General features: G+C 32.4%; 1 protein-coding gene and 2 long non-coding RNA genes across 4 annotated transcripts; 1 reads left to right on the top strand and 2 right to left on the bottom strand.

The window, feature by feature from the left end:
* Positions 1–6,881: 6,881 nt before the first annotated feature.
* Positions 6,882–9,137, bottom strand: LOC105142063 (uncharacterized). Its single transcript, XR_845503.1, has 3 exons — positions 7,436–9,137; positions 7,154–7,244; positions 6,882–7,025 (listed from the first exon to the last, which is right to left on the bottom strand). It is a non-coding gene; the product is annotated as an uncharacterized LOC105142063 (long non-coding RNA).
* Positions 9,138–14,974: 5,837 nt separating this feature from the next.
* On the top strand, positions 14,975–15,232 carry LOC105142061 (uncharacterized). The gene is made up of 2 exons (XR_845502.1): positions 14,975–15,104; positions 15,138–15,232. It is a non-coding gene; the product is annotated as an uncharacterized LOC105142061 (long non-coding RNA).
* Positions 15,202–22,946, bottom strand: LOC105142062 (copper amine oxidase 1-like). Of its 2 annotated transcripts, none has more exons than XM_011049512.1 (12): positions 22,553–22,946; positions 20,270–20,382; positions 19,876–20,181; positions 19,188–19,300; positions 18,764–19,094; positions 18,466–18,681; positions 18,142–18,378; positions 17,648–17,833; positions 17,052–17,192; positions 16,434–16,702; positions 16,021–16,102; positions 15,202–15,620 (listed from the first exon to the last, which is right to left on the bottom strand). In XM_011049512.1, the coding sequence occupies exons 1-12, from the start codon at positions 22,746–22,748 to the stop codon at positions 15,486–15,488; spliced, it is 2,325 nt and encodes a 774-aa protein (XP_011047814.1). In that variant the 5' UTR covers positions 22,749–22,946; the 3' UTR covers positions 15,202–15,485. The 2 variants fall into 2 exon arrangements, with proteins under 2 accessions (XP_011047814.1, XP_011047815.1); XM_011049513.1 differs by having other exon boundaries at positions 22,562–22,946.
* Positions 22,947–24,135: the final 1,189 nt, after the last annotated feature.

Below are 24,135 nucleotides of genomic sequence, written 5' to 3'. Positions count from 1 at the left end.
ACCAAAAAGATCAAGTGAAAAGCATAGATACCACTGGATTTAGTACATACCGACATGTATGATCCCATAAAACCAATGTCAACTAGACATAATAGATACTTCCTTACTTTCATTGATGATTATAGTATAAAGACATGGGTATATTTTCTAAAAAGGAAGTTAGAAGTATTTAATTGCTTTAAAAAGTTAAAAGTAACTATTATAAAGCAAAGTGGTTATGACATCATAACTTTAAGATCTAATCAATGTGAAGAATATATATCAAATGACTTTGAATCTTTTTGTACACAACAAGGCATTAGGCATCAAACAATATCATTCTATACATCACAACTGAATGATGTAATTAAGAGAAAGAATCGAATTATTTTTTTTATATGGAAAAAAGTATACTTAAAACAAAGAAACTACTCAAACAATATTAGGCTAAAGCTATGTCATATACAGTATATCTACTAAATTGTTACTCAATCAAAAGTCTGCAAGCTGTCATTCTTAAAGAAGCATAAAGTGGTCACAAACCAAGTGTTATTCATCTTCAAGTCTTTGGTTGTGTAGCCTATGTAAAGATCTTATATACGAGAACGACCAAACTTGATGATAAAAGTGAGAAATGCATATGTGTCAGATATGGTGATAAAAGAATAGGATAAAAGCCGTATAATTTCATTATAAAGAAGGCGATTATAAGCAAAGATGTTATATTTAAAGAAGATAAAAATTGACAACATAATAAGAATTAAGAAAAAGTCAAATGGATCGGTATTGATCTGATCCTTCAAGATGAAGTGGAAGTACCAACAATACTTATAGAAGGTCTAATAGTATAAGCAAATGAGCCAAAAACTCTAGTACATAAATTCTTTGTATTTAATAGGAAAAACACACCACCATTAACATCATCATCATCATCATTAACATCATCATCACAGAACTAAGAAGAATGAGAAATTTAGAAGATTGTATGATGCTCCTCAAGTTATGGAAGATGCAACTCTATTTTATTTCTTTGCAGATAGTGATCTTATTTAGCTTTAATAAAGTTATCATATAAGAGAAATGGATAGAAGCACTTGATGAAAAAAATATGTCTTTGAAAAGAATGATATCTAAATGTTGACTAATCTACTAGAAAGCAATTGGTATCAAATGAATCTATAAGACAAACAATAATGCAAAAGGTGAAGTACAAAGATACAAAGCAAAATTAGTGGCAAAAAGTTATAAGCAAAGAAAAGACATTGACAATGAAAAAGCATTTGCTCTTGTAACCTTACTAGAGGCAATCAAATTAATGATTTCCCTAATTGCAAAACATAGATAGAAGATCTATTAATTTGATGTGAAGTCAAACATTTTTAAATGGCTTCCTAAAAGAAGATATCTATGTTGAATAACCACCTAGATATGTTGAAACCGAAAATAAAAGCAAAGTATATAAATTGAAAAAAGTCATTTATGGTTTGAAGCAAATTATGCATACTTAAAATACCAGAATTGATAAGTATTTTCAAGAAAATAAATTTAAAAAATATCCATATGCACATGCAATGTATGTAAAGAAAAACGATGATGGAAACACACTATTCATATACTTATATGTTGATGATCTAATTTTCACTAGCAACAATCTTACCATGTTTGAGGATTTCAAGAAAAGCATGGTGCAAGAGTTTGAAATGATAGATATTTGTTTAATAATATGTTTTCTTGGCCTATAAGTGATATAGAAAGAATAGGGGATTCTTGTATCCCAAAACAGTTATGCCAAAGATATTCTTGAAAAGTTTATGATGGAAAGCTGCAATTCAATATCAATTCTAGTTGAAAATGGATTAGAATTGAGGAAGAGTAAAGCAGGAAATATTGATCCAACCTGCTTTAAAAGCTTAGTAGGAAGCTTGCGATACTTGACATGTACTAAATTAGATATACTTTATGGAGTAGGATTTATCAGCAAATATATGAAGACACTAGATCAGTCATACTGGAATGCGGCCTAGAGAATTCTTCGCTACATCAAAGAAATAATAAATGAAGTAAAATTTTCATTATTATTGGATACTAAGATAATGATTGGGGAAGAGACCTGGATAAAAAAAAAAAGCATAACAAGATTTATCCTTTTTATGAGAGATACATTTTTATATGGTCATCCAAGAAACAATCAATAGTAATATTATCAAGTTGTGAAACTGGGTATGTTACTGCCAACTTAGTAATATACCATTTAATATGGTTAAGAAATATGATTAAGTATTTGAGATTTCCTTAAGAAAATCTTAAATAGATTTATATTGATAATCAATAGACGATTGCATTAGAAAAAAAACCTAGTGAATCATAAAAGAAATAAATACATCAATACATATCATCACTTTATCGGAGAGTATGTGAAAAACAAAGAAGTTGAACTGATATTCTACAAAATAAATAATCAAGTTACAAATATCTTTAGAAGCAATTAAAGGGAGAAGCATTTATTTAATAAAAGTTTATGCTTGTAATGACATTTTTTAATTAAGTTTAAAAGAGAAAGTTGTTGTAGTAAACTCAATCTACAAAGTTAAAGATGGCAGATACTAACGATTGACCAGCAGCCATCAACCATTTTCACACTACCATTTATCATTGTCTTTCACACATGAAACTATTATTTTTCCAATTATTTTTTATGCTTTTATTTTGTGTATAAATAGATAGCAAGTTTATGTTATTGATTGTGAAAAATATAAGAAAGAAACATTAAAAAAAAAAGGGTGAGAGTTTGCAATTTCATGAGATTATTGTTTATAATATAAAACATATTGTTTTATATCCCCTTAGTGTTTCAAAACTACCACAAACGATCCCTTCCACCAGCAATTCAAGCATGCATGTTAGAAGATCTGACAATAAAATCTGGTCTGGAACCTTACAAGAAAAGGAATTAAAAAGTTGCTGCAGAATTAAATATATACTTCCACCTCTTCATAATTGAATTCAACCAGCTTCCTATTGTAAGACAGCTAGATGCTTAGGGATATCTTCTACTATATATAAAGGGTTTCATTGATACGAAGAAAGATTGCAACCACAGAATATGTATTATTGCCAATAATATATACATAATCAGCTATTAGAATATGTATTATTGCCAATAATATTGCAACCACAGAATATTCAAGATATGATGATTTTCTGGGTAAAAAATAATCATATAGATCAAGTTGTGGTAAACTACAACTCCGAGCAAAATCTGTAGCTAAAGATTGCAGGATATAAACCAAAAGCAATCCTATAGAAGGAGCATCTTCATAGATGCAAGACAAGGTTGTTTGCTGCGAGGAAAGGACTGTACAAGCACAAAACAAAGAAGAAACAGATACACAATGGTTCTTCAACATTGCAAGCAAAATTATGAGCAACATGTTTCTGTTATAATCAACCTTGTTGAACAATCATCTCCTAACCAACAAAGTCATCTTTTGTATACAATTATGAATTTCATTTAACAAATATCACAGCAACACTTGCAAGGATGAATTTTTTTGGATGTAAAATCAATGGCATTCATTATGTTGCCAACGGCTGTCTATGGGATGAGCTTCAGCAAAACAAGATAAGGGTGATCGTGGTTGTTCATCTATAGAAGATGCTGCCCTCTCAAGAGCATTCAAAGTCCACACTTGCTCAAGAGCCTTGCTCTTCCCAACCTTTATTACCAGGTAGCATAATAATACAAGTCCATTCATTTGAGCTTGATCACCAATCAATAATCAAATGGGCTAAAACTTTAAAAAAAACATGGTAAACCACTTCTAACAGAATCTATTCAAATGGAAAAGTAAAGGATCAGAGACCATACCATTACCAACAGAATAGTGTACTGTTACCATATATAATCTTAGGAATCTATACAATCTAGGACTCTGTAATATTAGCTATAAAGATTATCTTACCATGTATAGATGTTAATTTTAAAGAATCATTTAGACTCATTGTATAGCAATACCTTCTCTGTATAGAGAAACAGAGAAGGAATAAAAAGACAGCAAAAGAGAAACAGCTGGAAGGTTTTTCAAAAACTCTCTTGATATTCTCGATTTCTGAGTATATTGTCATGGTGTTAGAGCTAATTCTGAATCCTTGCTTGCCTCTATCCTGACTTCCCTCTGGTTCTTGCTGCTGCATCTGCTGCCTTACTCATCTTCGATTACTCCTAGTGGAGATTGTGCTGGCAAGAGAGAAAGAGCGGCTTTTGCATCCTGATTTCCCTGTTTTTTGTTATTCCTGGTTTGATTTTCATCCTTAACAACTCCTATTTTGTTCTTGGCTTGGATTTAATTCTCAGCAGATTCAAATCTGATTCCTGGTTTGGGTTTGCTTCTCGGCACAATCTGTTTTGAGTTTCTGGTTCACAATCTTCTATTGGATTTCTTCTCTTTTTCAGCTTTATCATGTCTTTCAATAAGCTAGACTCATTCCATGTCCGTTTTAATGGTAAAAATTATTCTACTTGGGAGTTTTAATTTCAATTATTTGTCAAATAAAAAGAACTATGGGGTCATATTAATAGGAGTAATCTTGTACCTACAGATGCTAATGCTTTGTCGAGATGGAAAATCATGGATGCTGGGGTTATGACCTGGATCCATAACTCATTAGAACCTCACCTTGTTCTCAATCTAAGGCCTTATAAAATTGATGCTACTATGTGTAATTATCTAAATAAAGTTTACAATCAAGACAACACAGCTCAACGTTTTTAATTGGAATATGAGATGACTAACTTTACGCAAGGAAGTCTCTCCATTGAAGAATACTTTTATGGTTTTCAAAATCCTTAGGCTAATTATTCAGATATTGTTTATGCTAATATTCCTGCTGCAACTCTCTATGTTGTTCAGGCAATGCATGAAACAATTAAGATAGATTAATTTTTAATGAAGCTCCATTCTGATTTTGAAATTGTACTTTCTAATCTGATGAATCGTCATCATGTATCATCTTTGGATGCCTGTTTGAGTGAATTTCTTCATAGGAAGCAGTGTATTGTAACTCAGGTTGCTATGGAACATAGGGAAAATGTTAGTACACCTATTTATGTGGCTTATGCAGCACATGGAAGAAATAAGAGTAAAGATATGCATGTTGTCTAATACTTTAGTTGTAAAGCTTTTGGTCATATTGCTCGGGATTGCCCCAAGAAGTTCTGCAATTACTGCAAGAAATATGGTCATATCATCTCTCTTTGTCCCACTCAACCTAAAAGGAAGCAAGGAATGCTTATCATACCTTTATTGGTGCCTCTAGTTTTATTGCATTGGCTATTGCCTCGCCTATTGTTCCTATAGCAAACCCAAATACACTCAATCCTGAAATGGTATAACATGTAATCATTTCTGCTTTTTCTGCTTTTGGATTCTCAAATAATCATTAATTTCCTTTTCAGCCATGGTATTTGGACTTCAGTGCCTCTAACCACATGACCAATATTGTTGTTCCTCTTTCCAATATCAGAAATTATGACGGAAATTTGAAAAATAATACCATTGATGATAGTTCTCTGCTTATCAATGCTGTTAGAGATGGGCTCGGTTTGAGAAGTTTCGCAGTACACTTCTTTCTTTTAGTTTAACACAAAGTCAGTATGACCCTTCTCTCTTCTTTCACACATTTGTGTCGGGTATAGTCCTTCTCTTGGTTTATGTGGATGATATTATTATTACTGGCACTAACTATGGTTTGATTACTAAGCTTCATCAACAATTATATAAAATTTTCTATATGAAAGATCTTGATCAACTCACATACTTCTTAGGATTAAAAGTTCATCATCAACCAAATAGTATTTTTGTGAAGCAACATAAGTATATTCAAGATCTTATCACTTTGGCTGGTTTAGAGAACACTTCTTCTATTGATACTCCTATGAAAGTAAATGTCAAATACAAGAAAGATGAAGGGACCTACTAAATGATCATACTCTCTATAGGAGCAGGGTTGGGAGTCTTATCTACTTGACCACTACACGACTTGATATATCTTATGTTGTTCATCAAGTTAGTTAGTTTATGTCTTTTCCTCGGCTTCTCTATCTTGCTACAATTCAACGCATCATCCAATATCTTTAAGGTCCACCTACTCATGGGTTGTTCTTTTCTACCGACTCCTCTCTTTAACTTGTTGCCTATAATGATGCTAATTGGAATGGGTATCCAGATACACGTCGATCTACTACGAGTTGGTGTATGTTTTCAGTTGATGCCTTAATTTCTTAGAAATGTAAAAAAGAAGATCGTGTTTCTAAATCCTCTACTAAAGTTGAGTATCATGCTATATCTATTACTTATTCTAAAATTGTATGGTTTTACGGTCTTTTTGAGGAGCTTGGGTTTTCTCATAACACTTTTACCCCATATCATGCTGATAACACTAGTGCTATTCAGATTGCCACCAATCCTGTTTTCCATTAATGCACCAAATATATTAAGGTTGATTGTCATTTTATTCATGACACCTTGGAAAATCGGGTGATATCTCTTCCTTACATATCTTCTGATTTTTAAGTAATTGATGTCTTCACCAAAGCTATGCTTTGACGGGGGCATCAATCTTTTGTTGGCAAATTGCTGATAGTTGACTTACCAATATCAATTTAAGAGGAGATGTTACCATATATAATTTTAAAAATTTGCACAATTTAGAACTCTATAATATTAACTATAAAGATTATCTTACCATGTATTGATGCTGATTTTGAGGAATCAGTTAGATTCCCTGTATAGCAAAACCATCTATGCATAGGGGAATAGAGGGGGAATAAAAACACAGCAAAAGCCTGTATAGCAAAACCATCTATGCATAGGGCAATAGAGGGGGAATAAAAACACAGAAACGGCTGGAAGGTTTTCAAAAACTCTCTTGGTATTCTCGGTTTCTGAGTATATTGACATATGCATCCTCGTGAAGTGTTTGGATTGCTGCAAATGGTTACAACGGTGGAACAATAATCCAACAGCGATCTCAAACAGAGGTGGAAACTACAGAAGTAAAAATCACTAAGTTAATGCTGTGATCATGTCTTGAAGAAAGAAATAAACATCAAGGTAGAAATTTTTAAGAACATGGAAACCACAATTCTGAAGAAATTCAGTCGAAGGTTGCTTACCACAAGCTTATTAAATTGCAAGCTGTAAACCAAACCCAACCCTGATGCAGGGGTATCTTCAGAGCTTCAAGGTTGAATATAAATGTATAAACTGCAAAACAAACAAATAAACTTGACAATAATTAACAGTAAAGCTAGAAAACCTAGTTCAGTTAGGTGGAACTGAAATCTGATACATTTCTCAAGCATGCACTGAATCTAGCTCAACAATCATGTCCTAATCAACTAAGTTTTCATCAAATGACTATAAGAATCTAGTCTAATGTATATTACAACACTCACAAGGATGAGTTGTTCTGGCAACAGTAGTGATCATGATGCCAGAGACTGTCTATTAAGAGTAGCTCCAGAATGATAAAGAATGAGGTGGAGTATGGCCTTGGCAGTCAAATCCTTCAATTCAGGATGTTGAGCTAAAACAGATCGAGCAGTCCCCTCGAGAGCATTCAAGGAGCGTGCTTGCTCAAGAGCCTTCCTGTTCCCAGCATTCAATGCAAGGTAGCATAATAATACAAGTCCCTGTAGTTGAGCCTCCAGACCGTAGTAATTTCATTGAAGGGGGGACCCCATCAAATTCTATAATTGCTTTTGAATGCTCTGAACAATTGAAATTTTCTGGACATGCGAACTTCCCCAAGGCCATTGCAGCTTCTGTAGCGATATCCACATTCCTAGATGAGAAACCAAAGGCCTCATTATTCGAGTCTCCCTTGTAGGAAATGTTCGAGCCAAGCAACCAATAGACCTAATAGCAGGAATCTGCAACTTTGGATCACTTTCTTCTTGAATCACTCTTAAAAGCTAATCCAAAAACGCCTTTGCACCAGGCAAATTAGGCTTAAAAGCTGCATGTCTAAGATCAGCATTGGACTCTGCCACCGCTGTGATCTCCGTAATGGTCATCAGACAATTAAACTGCATTCCCCTTTTCCCTCTCAACAATCTTTGCCAAACAAAGCAAGCCTTTCATCTCCGTAATCTTCCTGCTATTAGACAAACTCCCTTTTGACAGTTTCCATAATGCCTCAGCACAACTAACCTTAACCTTAAGCTTAAGATGCACCTCTGGTGTCTCCATTTCCCTCTCCTTCTTATTATGTGAACCACCATGGCTACTACTGTCCGAATTATAATTAGCCTTAACATTCTTATAAGCTAATTGTTTGTTCATTTCGACAAGTGAGGAAATACTAGTTTTAACAGGATTATCATACACTACTTACAAATCCAAATGATTAGACAACAAAGACATCAATGGTCTTGTGATTGGCGGCATCAACACGATCCTTAACTTGACCCCTTTGAACAGCAGAAATAGAAGACCAGACCCAAGCAAGAATAGGATCATTACTAGCAATAGGAGGCAAAGACAAATGAGCACCACCATCAGACTCAAAAATCGAAAGCAACCATTTCTTATCACCAATAGAAGACACTAAAAGATTCGTAACCTTTCGAAAATCAGCAGTTGTAGTGATAGAAAACACTTGACGAAGTACCCCACTATGTTTCTTGCATTTGCGGACTACAGTTAGTGCACGGTCAAGGTTTTGGTGATGTCGGAAGCGATACGGCGGAGAGGACGATCATAGAGGGAAGGAGTGGAGATGGCAAGGCGGACGGCAGACCGGAGGATTTGGGAAAGGCGGTCAACTTGTTTTGCCAATTCAGAACAGTCATGCTTCGAAGATTCAGCTTCTTGGGTTGATTTTATGACACGATCTGCCAGTAAAATTGGAAGAGAGAGTTCTTCTTGCACCGTTTTTTCCTCTACTCCATGAGGAGGAACTGTAGTATACGTAATTGCAGCAGCAGCACTGGACAATTTTGTTAACTGAATTGCACAGCCCAAGTCTTCTAACCCAGTACTTTACGGACACGACTTTGAACAATCTAGGAATTGAGGATTGATTCGAGAAAAGGAAGGAAGTTGAGGTGGCGGCGGCCTTATAGTGTGACTGACTTGTGACGGCGCTAATGGAGAATTTTCAGAGGAGGAGAAAATTAAAAAAACATTGGGAAATTTAAAAATATTTTAAGTTAACCTTAACATTGGGAAATTTAAAAATATTTTAAGTCAAGAGTCCTAAATAATATAAATTTAATATACTTATTAAATATAAATAATTTAAATAATATTATTGTTAAACTTAAGATATTTGAATTTAATAAAAATATCAACCACAAACTACTTTTTTATTTTTATTGAGGCTAAAAATCATTATTATATTGTATATAGAAATTAAAAATCCTAAAATATCTTTTTCTGTTAGCCTATACTTTTTTTATCTCATAGGCAAATAAGTATTTTTATTATTATAAATATCATGCAAAATTAAAAAAAATTATTGATCAATAGTTCTAATTTTTGTTAATTCTAGAGGTAAAAGTATACTTTAACTATGTTAGAAATTGGAAAAGATATATACACCTCCCAAATAATTTTTTTAATGACCATTAAGCCAGATAAAAAAAACTCAAATATATCTAAACTAAAAGTTTAAATTTAAATCACTAAAAGGTAAAGAGGTAAGGTCTGAAAGTCATACCAGACCCAACAACCTTAGGTTTGACAATCATGTTGACTTAAGCAACTTGGATTTGGAAAATATATTAAACTCGAGCAAACAACAAACAATGAGAAGATAATTATATATTTTAGTTGTTAGGAGAAAGAAAAGAAAGAAAAAATACAAACAATCAATCATCGATAGCAATTCAACCATTATATATATACATACGCTACACCATATAGAAGAAGGAATGGTTGTGTATTTAGTAAGATGACAGATAGCTAAATTTGGCCACTAGAAAACGTGTAACACATAATTTTAATGGTGCAGGCGCCGCCAACTCGTTGGGGTGTGTTCAATACGCACCAATAGCTTTTCAATTATAAAATAAAAAATGCAACATGAAAAATATTAAAACACCTCTTATGATCATCTTAATTACACAATATACCCATGTAATTTTATTGTCACAATTCATAATAATCTGTGTCTAAAACTATAATGAAATCCTTGTCATTTAATTTTTTGTATAATGTTTTTACTTAACCTTAGTTGAATCATCTATTCGGTTATTTAACAAGCCAATTAGATATGTATAGTGGGTAGAATCATGTTAGTACAAGAATTAACATGAATTTGGGTCTCTTAGTTGCAGACAAAATATACTTTTCAAAAAACTTATTTTTTTATTTTAAATTATTCTTTATATTTTTAGATCAATTATAAAAAAAATAAAAAAATTTATTATTACAATATCAAATATTATCTTTAGTAGTTAAAGGGTGTTATGAGACTAGCAATGTGTATTAACATTGGTTTTTGGTACTATTCATGCTTAATCAAACCTAAAATTATTCGATTCATTACACAGCGAGTATGGATTTTGAATGCTAAATCTAGTTTGATTATAGTTTTAGTATTCATTAGGATAACATTTTAAAATGGCTTATAAATTATGCTCTAACTAAACCTTAAAAAAGCCAAGACCAAGCTTTTTAAAACACCTTTATTTATTGTTTAGATTCCAGCTTTTATTACCCAATAATAACCAACCTGATATATAAATTTAAAGGTTGTCAATTCTATTTAGATGGATGTTTTGTTTTACTTATTGTAACAATAAATTTTAGTTTCAAATTATTTTGGCATTTCATTTCAAGATGTAGGTCTTGTGTCTGCAATTCAAAATATTCATTTTAATATGCATGATTCCAATTCAAATATAATAAAAAAAAACTTTAGATTATATAATATAAGCATAACATCACGATTTAAACATATTTTTAAATTTTAAAACATTAATAAGTAGTCAAGAATCAAGACTAAAAACAACTTTAATTTAAAATAATTCAACACAAATAATTTGCATGTAATGGATTATGAATTGCTTATCCCATCCAGCATTAATTATACTAAAATTATTTTTTTCTTTATCTTTGTTTTTAGGAAAGATCGAGTCAGTAAAAAGAATTGTATGAACACATGGAATTTGCATTTAACAAAACATTTAGTATGTGTTTGCCATTATTGTAGCTTTATAGTTGTGGCTTGGAAAAATTTATAAAATCACATTTAGTTTTGGCTTGTTGGATTAAAATATATATTTGGTTGAAATTATAGTTAAAATTATTGTTAAGTAAAAAGTAATTCAAAGGTATTTGGTTAAAATTACTTTTGAAAGTGTTGTTTCTAATAAAATAACTAAAAAGAACATGTAGTAATTTTATAGTTGTGAAATATATTATTGTGCATTGAATTTTTAATACATCATAAAAAATATGATATTAATGTCCTATTTTTATTGCCACATTAAACTATTTGCAATCTCATCACGAACATAATCAATTTAACAAGGCTTCTAGTTTTCATGGCTTTGCGAATATGGAATGATATCGGTTAAAAATCATCAAAAATAAAATTAAAATTGCGATTATATTCTATAAATGTCATATCTTTCTATGACATCCTTCTAAAGTTATTGTGTAATACCATTAATATCACTATAATTTAAACTTGTGATTGTTATGGACATATGAGTATATTTTATAAAATTCTTCATCTCTGTTTTCACATTTCAAATGCATGTTCAAACACATTCATAATGACGAGTTTGCATAATTGAATTTTTCTTCCTGAATTCTTAATTGTTATTGACACTAAAATCTTACAAGTGATATCCATCACCTTTATATAAACCTAAGTATTTATTCTTTTTTGGGTATCAAACATCAACTAGATAATATTTTCCTATAATAACAAGTAAGAAATTTGTTAGTAATTTCACATATATAGATCAGCCATAATTGTAGTTAAAATAACATTTAATTTTTATCTTGTAATTACCTTTGAATGTTTTTGAAAAATTTATATTGGGATTGTTAATAGCATTTATAAAAAATATAAGCATCATATGTGCTACCTTCTTATTTTACCCAGACAAATATAAATTACATGTTAAAACTATATGTAATCATTATGTTGTGCATCAGTATATATTTTTTATTGATAAATGATATTTAATTTTCTTGAGATATATAAGCTCGCACATATATGACATCAATCGCACCAATGCAATTTTATATGAAAAAAATAATAATAACATTAGATTGTAATTAATTAACAACAATTTCAAAATAATTTGTATTTCCCATTAATGATTAAAAATTATATTTGTGTTACCTTGAAAGGAGGTATATTTATTGAATTCATTGCAATTTCTCATGCAGTGTTTTAAAATATAGGCTTTTTTAGTTTTATAGCATTTATTATAAGCAAACAGACCATTTTTAGTTTTTTTTATTAAAAGATCAACTAATAGTTTCACTTGAATATTAAAATTTTTCTTGAACTTGCTATTTCATAGAGAAATATGATTATCTTTTCAGTATACCCATCCTTCTTCAATGTTTTAGCTAATTTTGTGTTTCTAAATCATAGTACAAGCTTTGCAATGTTAATGTATCCATCCTAAACAAATTAATACATTGTTTCCAATGTTCTTTTAAAATTTTAGTCAATCATCTCATAGTTGTATTGTATGAAACTATACAAGGTTTTTTTATTCACATAATTAATACAATACGCGTTTAAAGCTTTAGTAGTGCATACAAGTTGTTTTTTCTGATTAAACTCCCACCTCCAAAATGGTTTAGCATCCTCATTACTTTTATTATTGTCGTCGTTATCATCATCATTACTAACATTTCATCTCCACTATTACCATTAGCACTACCATAATTAATATGATAAATAATATGATTCGATATGTTGCAAATAACATATCAAACAGTTTACCATACATAATAAATTCATAATAACTTTAGTCTGAAGAAAAACCTAACTTGTATTTTTATATATGAGCTCTTGAGTATAAATATTTCAAATGTTGGTAGTAGTTTATTAAGACATCGATCAAGGTATGTGTCATATTGAAGTTATGCATGCCTTTTATAGGAATGAGTATATAATAATATGGAGAGTGAAACAAGAAAGTGTTAGGTGTAAAGCTCAATAAAAAATATGTACAAACAAATGAAATATGAAATGCAGATAATTTGCTATGAAATGCAAGTTTTTGTTCTTGGTGATGTAAGCCAAATTTGAATGTTCTATGATATACATTTTCTTTATTAAATGGAAGGGCCAATGAATTTTAATTTTATTGTTCTTTTTCTTTTTCTTGTTCTTCCTTTTAATTTTTTAAATGATATAATTATTTTTATTATATATTTATAATTGAGAAATCATTGTAATGGTAATCACCAAATATATAATTACTAAGATAGCGCATGTTATGTACTCTTTAATTTCAATTAATATCATTTCCAGTTGAGCAGTAACAATATAAGTTATTGTTATTTGCTATCCTATTTCCAATCATTAACTTTTCATTAACAATTCCATTAAAATCTTAATAAAATTTTCTCTATACGAGTCATTAAAGGTTCTTCTCATATAGCAATTCATCTCCATAACCCATACTAAGCTAGCACTTCTTAAATTAGATAAATAATCAATTTTACAATATAAGTTTGTACAAATACATGTTTAGTAGCTTTCATTAAACTATTTTACAACTTGATTATTTATTACAATTATCGTCTCATCAAATCTCCTAAGCACTTGTTGATTAACAAGTTCAAACACTGACTTACAATGATGAGTAAAAATACCCTGCAATCATAGCACACGCACGCCTACACCCACATATAAAGTCTTATATCCGAAGAACTTACAAGGCAGATCCACACGCACGCCTACACCCACATATAAAGTTTTATATCCGAAGAACTTACAAGGCAGATCCAATAATTCATGACATTTACCAGGTAGTAAACTCCAAATAATTTATGTCCATCACATGTAACATCATATAGGCCCATTGGCCTTACATTTTATGTCATGCATTGACAAGCATGTATTCCTTTGTATTCTCCACTCGAACATTATTTATGCCAATTCTATACTCCATTTCTTATTCTGAATCTGAAAGTAATTTCTTCTGATCTTCATCTCAAAAGCTTTCCATTTTAAACACATTCTAAAGCTATAACTTTGATGTAAATCTACCACATTGCTCAACAAATCCCTCATTGTTTCATATCATATCTTATTATCATTGATATCCATAAATTCTTCGTAAATACACTGCTCAACACATCATTTGAATACACCCCATTATTATCCTATAGGAGTACTCTAACTCGTACTATAAGGTATCCAAAAACATCCAACGAATTACATCTAGTATTAATAGTTATCACTATAGGGGCTGATTATCTATATTAATATCACTAGTCAAACTTCCTTAATCGTTAAATCTGAACCTTTCATTCAAGTCAAACTTTTTTAATCCTGCAGTCAAATCTGAATCTTCCATCCCACTCATTCCACATTCTACTTCCTTTTCTTTTTCTATCTTAATTCTGTTTTCTAGTTCTTTTTTTACGTGTTTCATTCTTTATTCATGTAGGAAGAGTCCGCTGTTACAGACTTTTATAAGAGATTGACGGCTGACACCAATTGGTTGGAAATTTTGAATGCAAAGGCTATTTCTAAGTTTCTTCTGGGCCATGCAAGATTTCCCACGAGCCTTAACTTTAGTTTTTGCAAACGAGGTAAGCACTCGGTATCTTTCGATCCCTATTTTCCCTCTTCCATTTATTAGGACACCTCAAGGTTTTTACTCTAGAGAAAGAGGCAGCCTCCGAGGAGGAAACCTATGACGCGATAGAGAGGAGATATACTCTTCAGGGGTGATCGTCGTTTGGTTGGATTATCTAAAATATGGTGATGCATACAGTATTTTAGAGGAAACGTTTTTGCAAAGGATGTTGAGCTGCATGCTTTTGTCCCGAGACCACCTTTCAAACAGCATAAGAAGAAGCACGGTCTGCTTTATACCTCAACATGAGAAATCCAGTGGCAAAGTTGACAGCGCATATCTCAACATGAGAAATCCAGTGGCAAAGTTGACCTCCACACGTCCCTTGATTTTCAACACAACTTACCCCGTAGTATCAAAACTAGTAATGGTTACAGAGAAACAACTGCTACTAGCGAAAACAAAAAACAAGGTTTTTTTTTATACATCGATAGACTAATCAAGCATTCAAATCCACAACACATCAACGATCAACAAAATGTCAAATCAAAGCACAAGAGCCCAATCCAGATGTTTATGATGTACAAGAAACAATAACTTTGATCTAGCATGTTGGTTAGCACTTGCTGCATGCAGTTCCTTCCCCACAACACATCAAATTCAGAGGTTCTGTGCTTTTGATGATTGGTGGAGACTACAATAGTTTGTAACTGGCTTAGAGCTTGGCTAGCACCCCATTTTGAAGTGGCTTCGTTACACCATTGTCTTTAACATCATTGTCTTTGGCATCCAATTCGCATGTGCTGGGAGGAACATCCACAGCAGGAGAGCAGTTGAAAAACCCATGAGGCTGCATTCCACAAAAACCAGCAGAATCAGAGAAATATAGTACATGCACTAAGAAGATAATAATGTAATCCAACATGTTCAGTATAGGACCAACATTTTCACCACTAAAGTGATTGGATATCTAATCTAATGCTAGTCATTACTTGTTCGAATAGCCATCAAATATCTTAAATGATGCTCATGATCAATCAAGAAAATCCATGAGAATGATCTGATTAGAGTGAACTGAATTTTTAGAAGGGATGACCAATATTTTGAGCATTTGCACTGCCATTTGCAATAAATCTATATAAATTTGGCGACATTCTGCTTCATTGTGTAGGACAATATTCATGAGCACCAACAGAGAAGTTTCAAAGACATTGAGGAAAGAAATGAGATTGTATGTGCAAAGTAATTACCATAAGCATAAAGCCTAAGCGCTCCACTGGCATGACCGGCCAATCTTCCAACCGAGGAACATGTGTGATCCCAAATACATACCTGTAATAAACTGAGTCAGATATGACACAACGCTTAGCTTGTAAATGTTGCATTAAAAATCTACAAACAATGTGAGGTATGACAAATTATGAAGCTGTTGATGTTTTCATGGTTATTATGGAACGAAAACTCTTTATGTCAAGTTACGACTACCATTTTAGTGGGTTAGTCCAGCACATTCATCACAAACGAGTGTCTGCAACCTTGGTCTTTCAAAAATAGCATGAAGTCAAAGACTACGTCATCTGACTAATATAAAATGATGAATCCAAAAGAAGATGAACAAAGGAGTGATTCAGAGACAAACTGAGAGAAGATATTTTCAACTAACCAAAGAACTATATCAGTTTCTTCTAAAGGTCGATTCTGCTTAACCCATGTAGCCAGTCCTTCATCAACACGTGGATTTTGATTAGGGAACTCTCCTCCAGGAAACATCTCACCATGTGTATAAGGTGTAACCCAAAGATTGTGATTTAAAAATGCAGCTCGCCTCAAAAACTTAGCCTCTGAACCAGCCAATGGCAAACAATTGGAACCAGGTACTAGCTTGTAGCCTGTTAATTGTCCAGTTCTGTTTACTGTTCTAGTGTTTCTAACCTGAAGAATAAATAGCATGAAATGGTTAACTATGAGATTTTTCTAAAGGCAAGTACGTATCAGCATAAATTATAAAATTTCTACTCTGGGTGACAGACTCGCAGTGTCACGTGAACATAAGCTTTTCTTTTTTCAGTACTAGCACTTAGGCCTCATTAGCCATTGCATATAATTAAAACCAGGAGTCTTGGCTCCCAGTAATATCCCAGAGATACAGTAATACAGTGAAGCAAACAATATGCCAGAATAAATACATCCAACATGAAGCATTTCAAGGGAAGAAGCAACTGTATCAGTCCTTAACAATGTCTCATGAAGAGCATCTACAACAGGGGAAAGAATGACTTACAATCCAATGGCGAGCTGTTTGTGGATTGCAAGCACGCATTGCTTCCAATTCTGATCGGAGCAGCGTCTCTTTGGCATAAAATGCATTGTTGTGGACATTTGTCTCCCCAGGTTTCTCAACTTCAACATTTACCTCCACAACCTGCACAAATGAAAAAAATAAATAAATAGAGCCATCTGTTATATACATATAAAAACAGGGGTGTATTGTAATTTTTGAAAAGCAAACCTTTCCAGAAACATACATCGAACTTTTATTAACAATTCAGAACTGAGGAATTATGAAACAAAGACTACGGATGCAGCTTGCAATGAGGTGCATCATCTCATGGTGGCTGAGAAATCTTGATGATTGACTACAAAAGTGTTGGTATTAATGAGGCATTGTATTCATTTGCAGAAATGTCATGCCTTTTTGAGTCTTCTAACTACTTTAAAAAATTCAGAAACTCTCCAAAAGTAACTCCCAATTTTTGTTCTCTAATAGAACCCTCCCTCTTTTAACACAAACACACACTCGCACTTGACTAGCAGGCAATGCACGACCTGAGCACTTTAAAACTTGAAATAGTAGCTCATAAATTCAATGCAGAGTACCTGATTGAAAGCTTCACCAGGTCTGCAATCAACAGCCATGTCCATACGAGCAACAAAAAAGTGCTGATGAACTGGCGCATAAAGACCTGGGGCAATGGTAGTACCATATTTTCGAGTCTCCCCAGGTTGTAATGCTCCTAAGCTAAGGATTCCCGTAAGCTTAACTTCAGCTTCGATTTTTCCATCCTGTACCAACAAACTTACATGTCATTTTCATTCTCAAGAGTGAACAGTACAACCAACGACTACACAAAACACAAACTATCACTTCGCTTAAATCAACATTTGGAGAATAGGTGCAGCTAGGTAATAGAAAAGAAGACATAGTATTCCAGAAAGTTCATACATTATACTGTCATGAGTCCATAAAGTAGTGTAGATGCCATAAAATTATGCATATTGCTACTGGCACCTTCTCATAGTTCACAAGGGCAACATCTAAATTAGCATAGAAGTGTATGGATGCAACACAAATAGTATAGGATATAACTTTCCTGATAGAAGTGCCAGAAAAATCCATATTCATAATTAGCAACTGTGCAAATAAAGGACACCGTCAGCCGCCTAGACCTTCGCACTTCTGCTAAACCTGTCCTCCAATCCTGATGCTTCCATAGAATTCCATGATCCTCTTCATGCAAACATACACAATTTTCAATTGTTTCAATACCTCCAGTGAAGTTTGTAAAGTGTGCATCAAAGTATTTAATAAAGCCCAAACAATCACAGCCCTGCAATGGTAGTTTTTATTATTATCAAATCTACCAAAAAAATATATAATTTAATTTGTAGCAGACTGGGTCAAGTAGCTAACAAACCTTTTTTAGGGAATGTGCATTTTTACCAAGGCCATCTTCCCCTGCATCAAATGCATTCTTCCGGTAATGTGGCTCATTTGGATCTCCATAAGGAACTACCATCTCTACAAAGCTTAACCTGTGGGCTAAAGGTCGTCTCCCTCTACTACCATCAACATAGGCAACTGAATGTATAACCAAGCCCTCCCTAGGAGTGAATCCAATGCGAAAATTCCACTGTCAACCAGCGAGAATGGAATCAGGTTCTTCATCATAATTTTCAGAACTTATTAACAGAAAAATTTAACAAGTCATGTACCTTCTGCCATTCTACATAGTGTCCATTAACACGAAAGCTTGGACCTTCAGGCTGGATAATTTGTAAGGGTTTCACATCACTTCGATCAACACCACCTCTTGTTTCACCAGGAGTATAGTTCCTCAATGGATCAGCAGGAGGTAAGGGAACAAGTTTACGGTCTTCAAATTCAATGACCCTCATGTTTTGCATATCAACAAGTACATGGATGCCCTCAACTGGACGTGCATAACCATTTTCCATTGGACAGTCACTCTCAGTTCTACAAAATATAAGTGTTTTGGCAAGTCTTCTGCTTGGAGCATCAGCATCACTGTGGTAACCAACACACCTGCAGCATAAATATTTACATGAAATATCAATAACTTAACACCATCCTATTGCACCTTCCCAGCCGCTAATATGAGGAAAGAAATTAGCATACCAGCCATCAGCCATCAGAAGGTCCATGTCTTCAATACCTCTCTGTTTCATTGCCTCTCTAAATGGATGAAGGTCTTTAACAACAGCTTCACATTCAGCATATTCAACAGCATCCTGAACTTACAAATAGAATATTTAAACAAACTAAAAACATAAATGAGTGTGCAAATACAACTCATCTATCAAATACTAATAAGTCATTTCAAATATACCAGCTCCTAAAAGTTAGAAAATTGATAATGCACTTATCAGCTAAGAAAACAGGTTTCATCTTCAGACCAGGCTAATGGACCATTAAATATGACGTTTACTAAAACAAAATAGCTTATAACAAACAAAATCAAACAAAGAATAATTTATTTGATAAAAAGTTGACGAAGCCATGAATTAGAGATTTCTGAAATTACTTGCTATCTATGGTTTCAAGATATTGGAACATGACAGGTTCCCTCAATTGGAAAAGTGTGTGGTTAAAATTTAGGCACATGGTTGTTACAAGACTCATCATTGACAAGTATAGCATCTATAATTCTAGTTTCTTAACTTTTTTATGATTACTAACTGGGATAAATCCCAATTAAATAAACAGTAGTTGTAAATATTTACTTTCATCATTAGTGGAACTCAAAGACTGAATGAACATGAAGAGTGGAAGAAGTAAGAATAAATGCCAGCAAAAAATGACAAACCATTGGAGGCTGGACATCTGGAACAACTTGAGATGAAATCACTTTTCCCCTATGATGTCCACCTCGAGTCGCTGCATGTACTTCAGAGAGCTCCACAATCCATAAGCTTGTCTCATTTGACCGTTTGTTGTAAACAACAAGTCTAGCCCTTCTTGGAGGCAACTTTGTAGGAATTATAGGTCCACCTTTTGATCTGGGAAGCAATGATGGTTGGAAAGGAGGAAAGAAATATGCATCTGCCAGCGCAACAACATGCTTATCCGGTTCAAACAGAACCACCTCAACAAAACGCATGCTATCTCTGAGCTGAAACCGAAAACACAAATTAGCTTACTATTTATCATATCATTTTACAAGAGAATTTAGGAAAAAGAGAAATAGCATATGTAATAACCTCAGGAGTGGCTCCAGCAGCCCTAACAGTTGCCACTGCAACAGAGATTTCGGCAGCAGACAAAGGATCCAAAGGATGGCTGGTCTGAGCCCTTAACATGACTGGGATAACAGCTGAACATAATACAACAAAGACCATCAACCAACCAAACAAAATATATACTGCAGCATCATCAGTTGAAAAGCTGCTGCCAGAGAGAACATTGAACCGCAAAACAGAATCCAATAAAGTCAATGATTTTTTTATATCACATCAGAACAAATAGGGCATTATCCTGGTTAATAATCATGAAATAAAGCAAGGGCGTGTCATGAGTCACTAAGATTGGGCAGGGTATTCATTCTGTGCCATGTAAGACAGCTTCATCATTGAGCTACATACCCTCATCACAAATTGACTATAAACTATTCTCTTCTGAATTTTCAATGAGTGACTATTTAATTTTTTCTCCCCATCAAAGTGAGAACATTGTTATCCTCCTTAGGCTGTGAAGTAATATTCATTTGTTTTCCTTCCCCTATTTTTAATGCTAGTTAAAAAGCGACAATATGAAGTAATTTTACCGTTGCACTAATCTTATAATTATTATTCAATAAATCATTTTAAAAAATTGATGAATTTTGACATGATTTTTTATTTTTTTGATTTTACATATGTCAAAGTACGGTTCTACATTTTAACTATCAGTAAATGACCTTCTTTTAGTCAGTTGCATGGATAGCATTAAAAGATATAAAAATAAATAAAATAAGAGTAAAACAAAGATTAATTAATTAGATAATCTCTTTAAACCTAGTGATTTTAATTTCTTCAATCTTTAATTATCTTTAATATTAAATTTCTAGTGAAGAATTTTCTTGTATCTCTTATACTTTATTTGTTTTCATTTGAATCTTGATGCTATATATTCTTTGGCCTAACTCACTATTACCAATACTCTGATGATCTCAATCAATTAACAATAATTCATTAAGTGGAACTAAATATCCATTTCTCAATGATTAGCAATCAACAAAAAAAAAAAGGATATAAATAATATTTAGTCAAATGTTAATGAAAATTAACATCTTAGAGAAATAAAAATTGTTTCTTATCCTTTCGGATCTAAATGTCTAGCACAGATCCAATAGCAATAATACTGGAGTTTTAGCTACTTTCTTGTCGTACCAAATGAATGGTGTGATTGGAAAACATTTAGAAGAAATTTATTGTTGTGTAAAGTGACTAAATATAAAGAGTTTATTAATTATTTTGTCAATTAAATAAGGTAGTATTTTCACTTCACAGAATGTTTTTCCACTCATAAAAAGGTAAGGGATAGGGCATCTTCAAATTAATTTTTCAAAACTTGAGTAATCCACATGTAGATATGCATGTGCTAAATTTCATTTAAAGATTTTTTTTTTTCTTTTGGATAAACAATTTTTGCAGTGAAGATTCATCTTAAAACAAAGGAAAAGAATTTTATTTTTTTTAATAAGCATTTATAAATTTTGTAATTAAGCTCGAACTTTTTAATGAAATGGAACAAAGATCATTTAACATGTTTGACTATTGTAAAATTATTAAAACAACCTCATACACACACACATATGCTTTTCATTTTTAGGAGTGAAAATCACAGAAAGATGATAAAAAGTCAGCTTACACTCATATTTATTTAGAAGTATACAGTTTGATAGATGTTAATAAATCGAAGTAGAAAAGGTTGATTTTTTTTGTTCTTCCTTTCTTCTTCTTTTTCCCAATCGAGGATGCTTTTGTTTTGGTGGGAATAGAAGTTGGTTTGCTAAGGTAGACATATTAGAGAAGAATTTTAATGTAAAAATTCAATTAATGATAGTATATATAGACATTTATCATGAAACTGAATAAACAAAGGAAGGTAATCAATGTGTTTAGCTTTTGTCTATACTCTTAATTAAAAGGAATTAAAATCCAATTTCAAATAAATGTATAATTTATCCAATGACCCAGGATGAGATAGAAATGTCTCAATCTGATTACAATCAATTTTATTTCAATAAATCATATTTAATTTGTTATTGATTATCGAGAAGCATGCGCCATCTTTAACTCTCCAATACCAAGAAAATAAATATGTATAAATTTACAGTATGTTCAGCTGATTTTATAAAAACATCACGATGATCCCGGTGATGACCAAAGACAATGGAGGCGAGGCATTCGGATATTGAAACAAAACATATGAAGGGTCGATTCATCAAAGATAAATAATTATAAAGCAGGGAATGATCAAGGAAAGGTAGAGAGAGGAAATACTTTTGGTACCGGAGGCTGTTTTGGAAGGTTCTGGAAGAGAATCGACAACGGGGCGGCGATCAGCGGAGGGAACCGTCCAATCTTGCTGAACCAAAGATGAGGAGGAGGTGGCGTCACGGCGAATGGGAGGAGGAGCGGGAGTAGTAGAATCACAACAAGGAGGAGAAGGCGTCGTCTTTTTCGAAGTTGAGGCCATTGCAAAGGATTCACAAGCTCACCAATCCCACAAAGAAAAATCTCTTTACAATTTACTGACATACAACACTCCCTTTTCTTCTTCTTCTTCTTTACCACCCTCTGATCTTCACAGACAACAAATACAGGAATTCCTCTTATTTATTATAGAAATAAGGGAACAAAGAAAGGTATGGTGCAAGATTCCTATTGTGAGTAATGTTAAAATTGATGTGACAAGAAGCAACAAGTATCTTTTTTTTTCATGTCTCTTTTTGGGATTGAAGTGATAAGTATCTTGATATTTCTTAATCAATTGGAAATATATTTAAGCGATTTGAGGAAAGGCGATGCTGCTAGTGTTTCTTGGACTCTCCTCTCTCCTTTCTATTGTTAGAGATTTTCTTTTCGCGTCAAAGATAGATCACATCATTGTTTGAAAAAAAAAAGGAATTTACCGTACATCTTCCATTCAAGTCAGTTCACGAAAATATTAAGAGAATAAAATGGATTTTAATAACTTTTTCAAAAAATAACATAGCTTGGTTAAAGTTTTAAAAAACATATTTAAGAAATGCACGTTAGTAAATATTAGTTAACCATTATGAAGAATAGCAATTGTTTAGTCAGAAGTCAAAATGCATCTCTCATGAAAATTAATTAAAATGTATAAAAATCAATCCAAATTTTTTATAAAGATTCAATAGTTAAGATGAGATTTAATAGCAGAGAAAGAGAGAGACGATAAGCTAATGTAAAGAGAAATGAGGGAAGAAAAAATAGGTTACCAAAAATACAAAAGGATCCTATTTTCGACATATTCAGTATCGTTAGAAAAATCTCAATAAAATAATTTTAACAACACTTTAAAAAATTATCAAACAAGAATGTAATTGGTTAAAGATTTTATATGTGATTAATGTGAGGTTAAGGTAGTTTAAAGGTTTTGTTTGGGGTTAATTTGGTGGTTTTCCAATATATAGTTAAATTGTCTCATCGATATTTTTTTAATAATATTGAGCGTGTCAAACATAGAGCCTCGGTGTGTCCTTAATGACCTATTTTTTCTTTTCCAAATACCTTTTCAACTTGTGTTTTTTTTTTAAATTGTGTTATAATGGTAACAAACTTGTATTATAATCACATAATATAACATTTCAAAAATCAAAGTTGTGAATTTCGTTTGAAGTGAAATTTTGTTTTTCTTCTTGAAATGATAAATTTTAGTTTCAGAGTATTTTATTGTTCTATTCCAAGGTCATGTATTGAATATATAAATATTAATTCAATACATTTAATTTCAATTCAAATCTAAAGATAAATTAACTTCAAATTATACAATATAAACACAATATTAAACATTTAAATATAATTTTAAAATTCAAAGCATTCTTCAATATTCAAGATTC

This window comes from Populus euphratica, unplaced genomic scaffold (genome assembly GCF_000495115.2).
Source record: "Populus euphratica unplaced genomic scaffold, PopEup_1.0 scaffold222.1, whole genome shotgun sequence".
NCBI lineage: Eukaryota > Viridiplantae > Streptophyta > Magnoliopsida > Malpighiales > Salicaceae > Populus > Populus euphratica.
The sequence above is the reverse complement of the archived record's forward strand: the minus strand, read 5'-3'. Positions and strand labels throughout refer to the sequence as shown.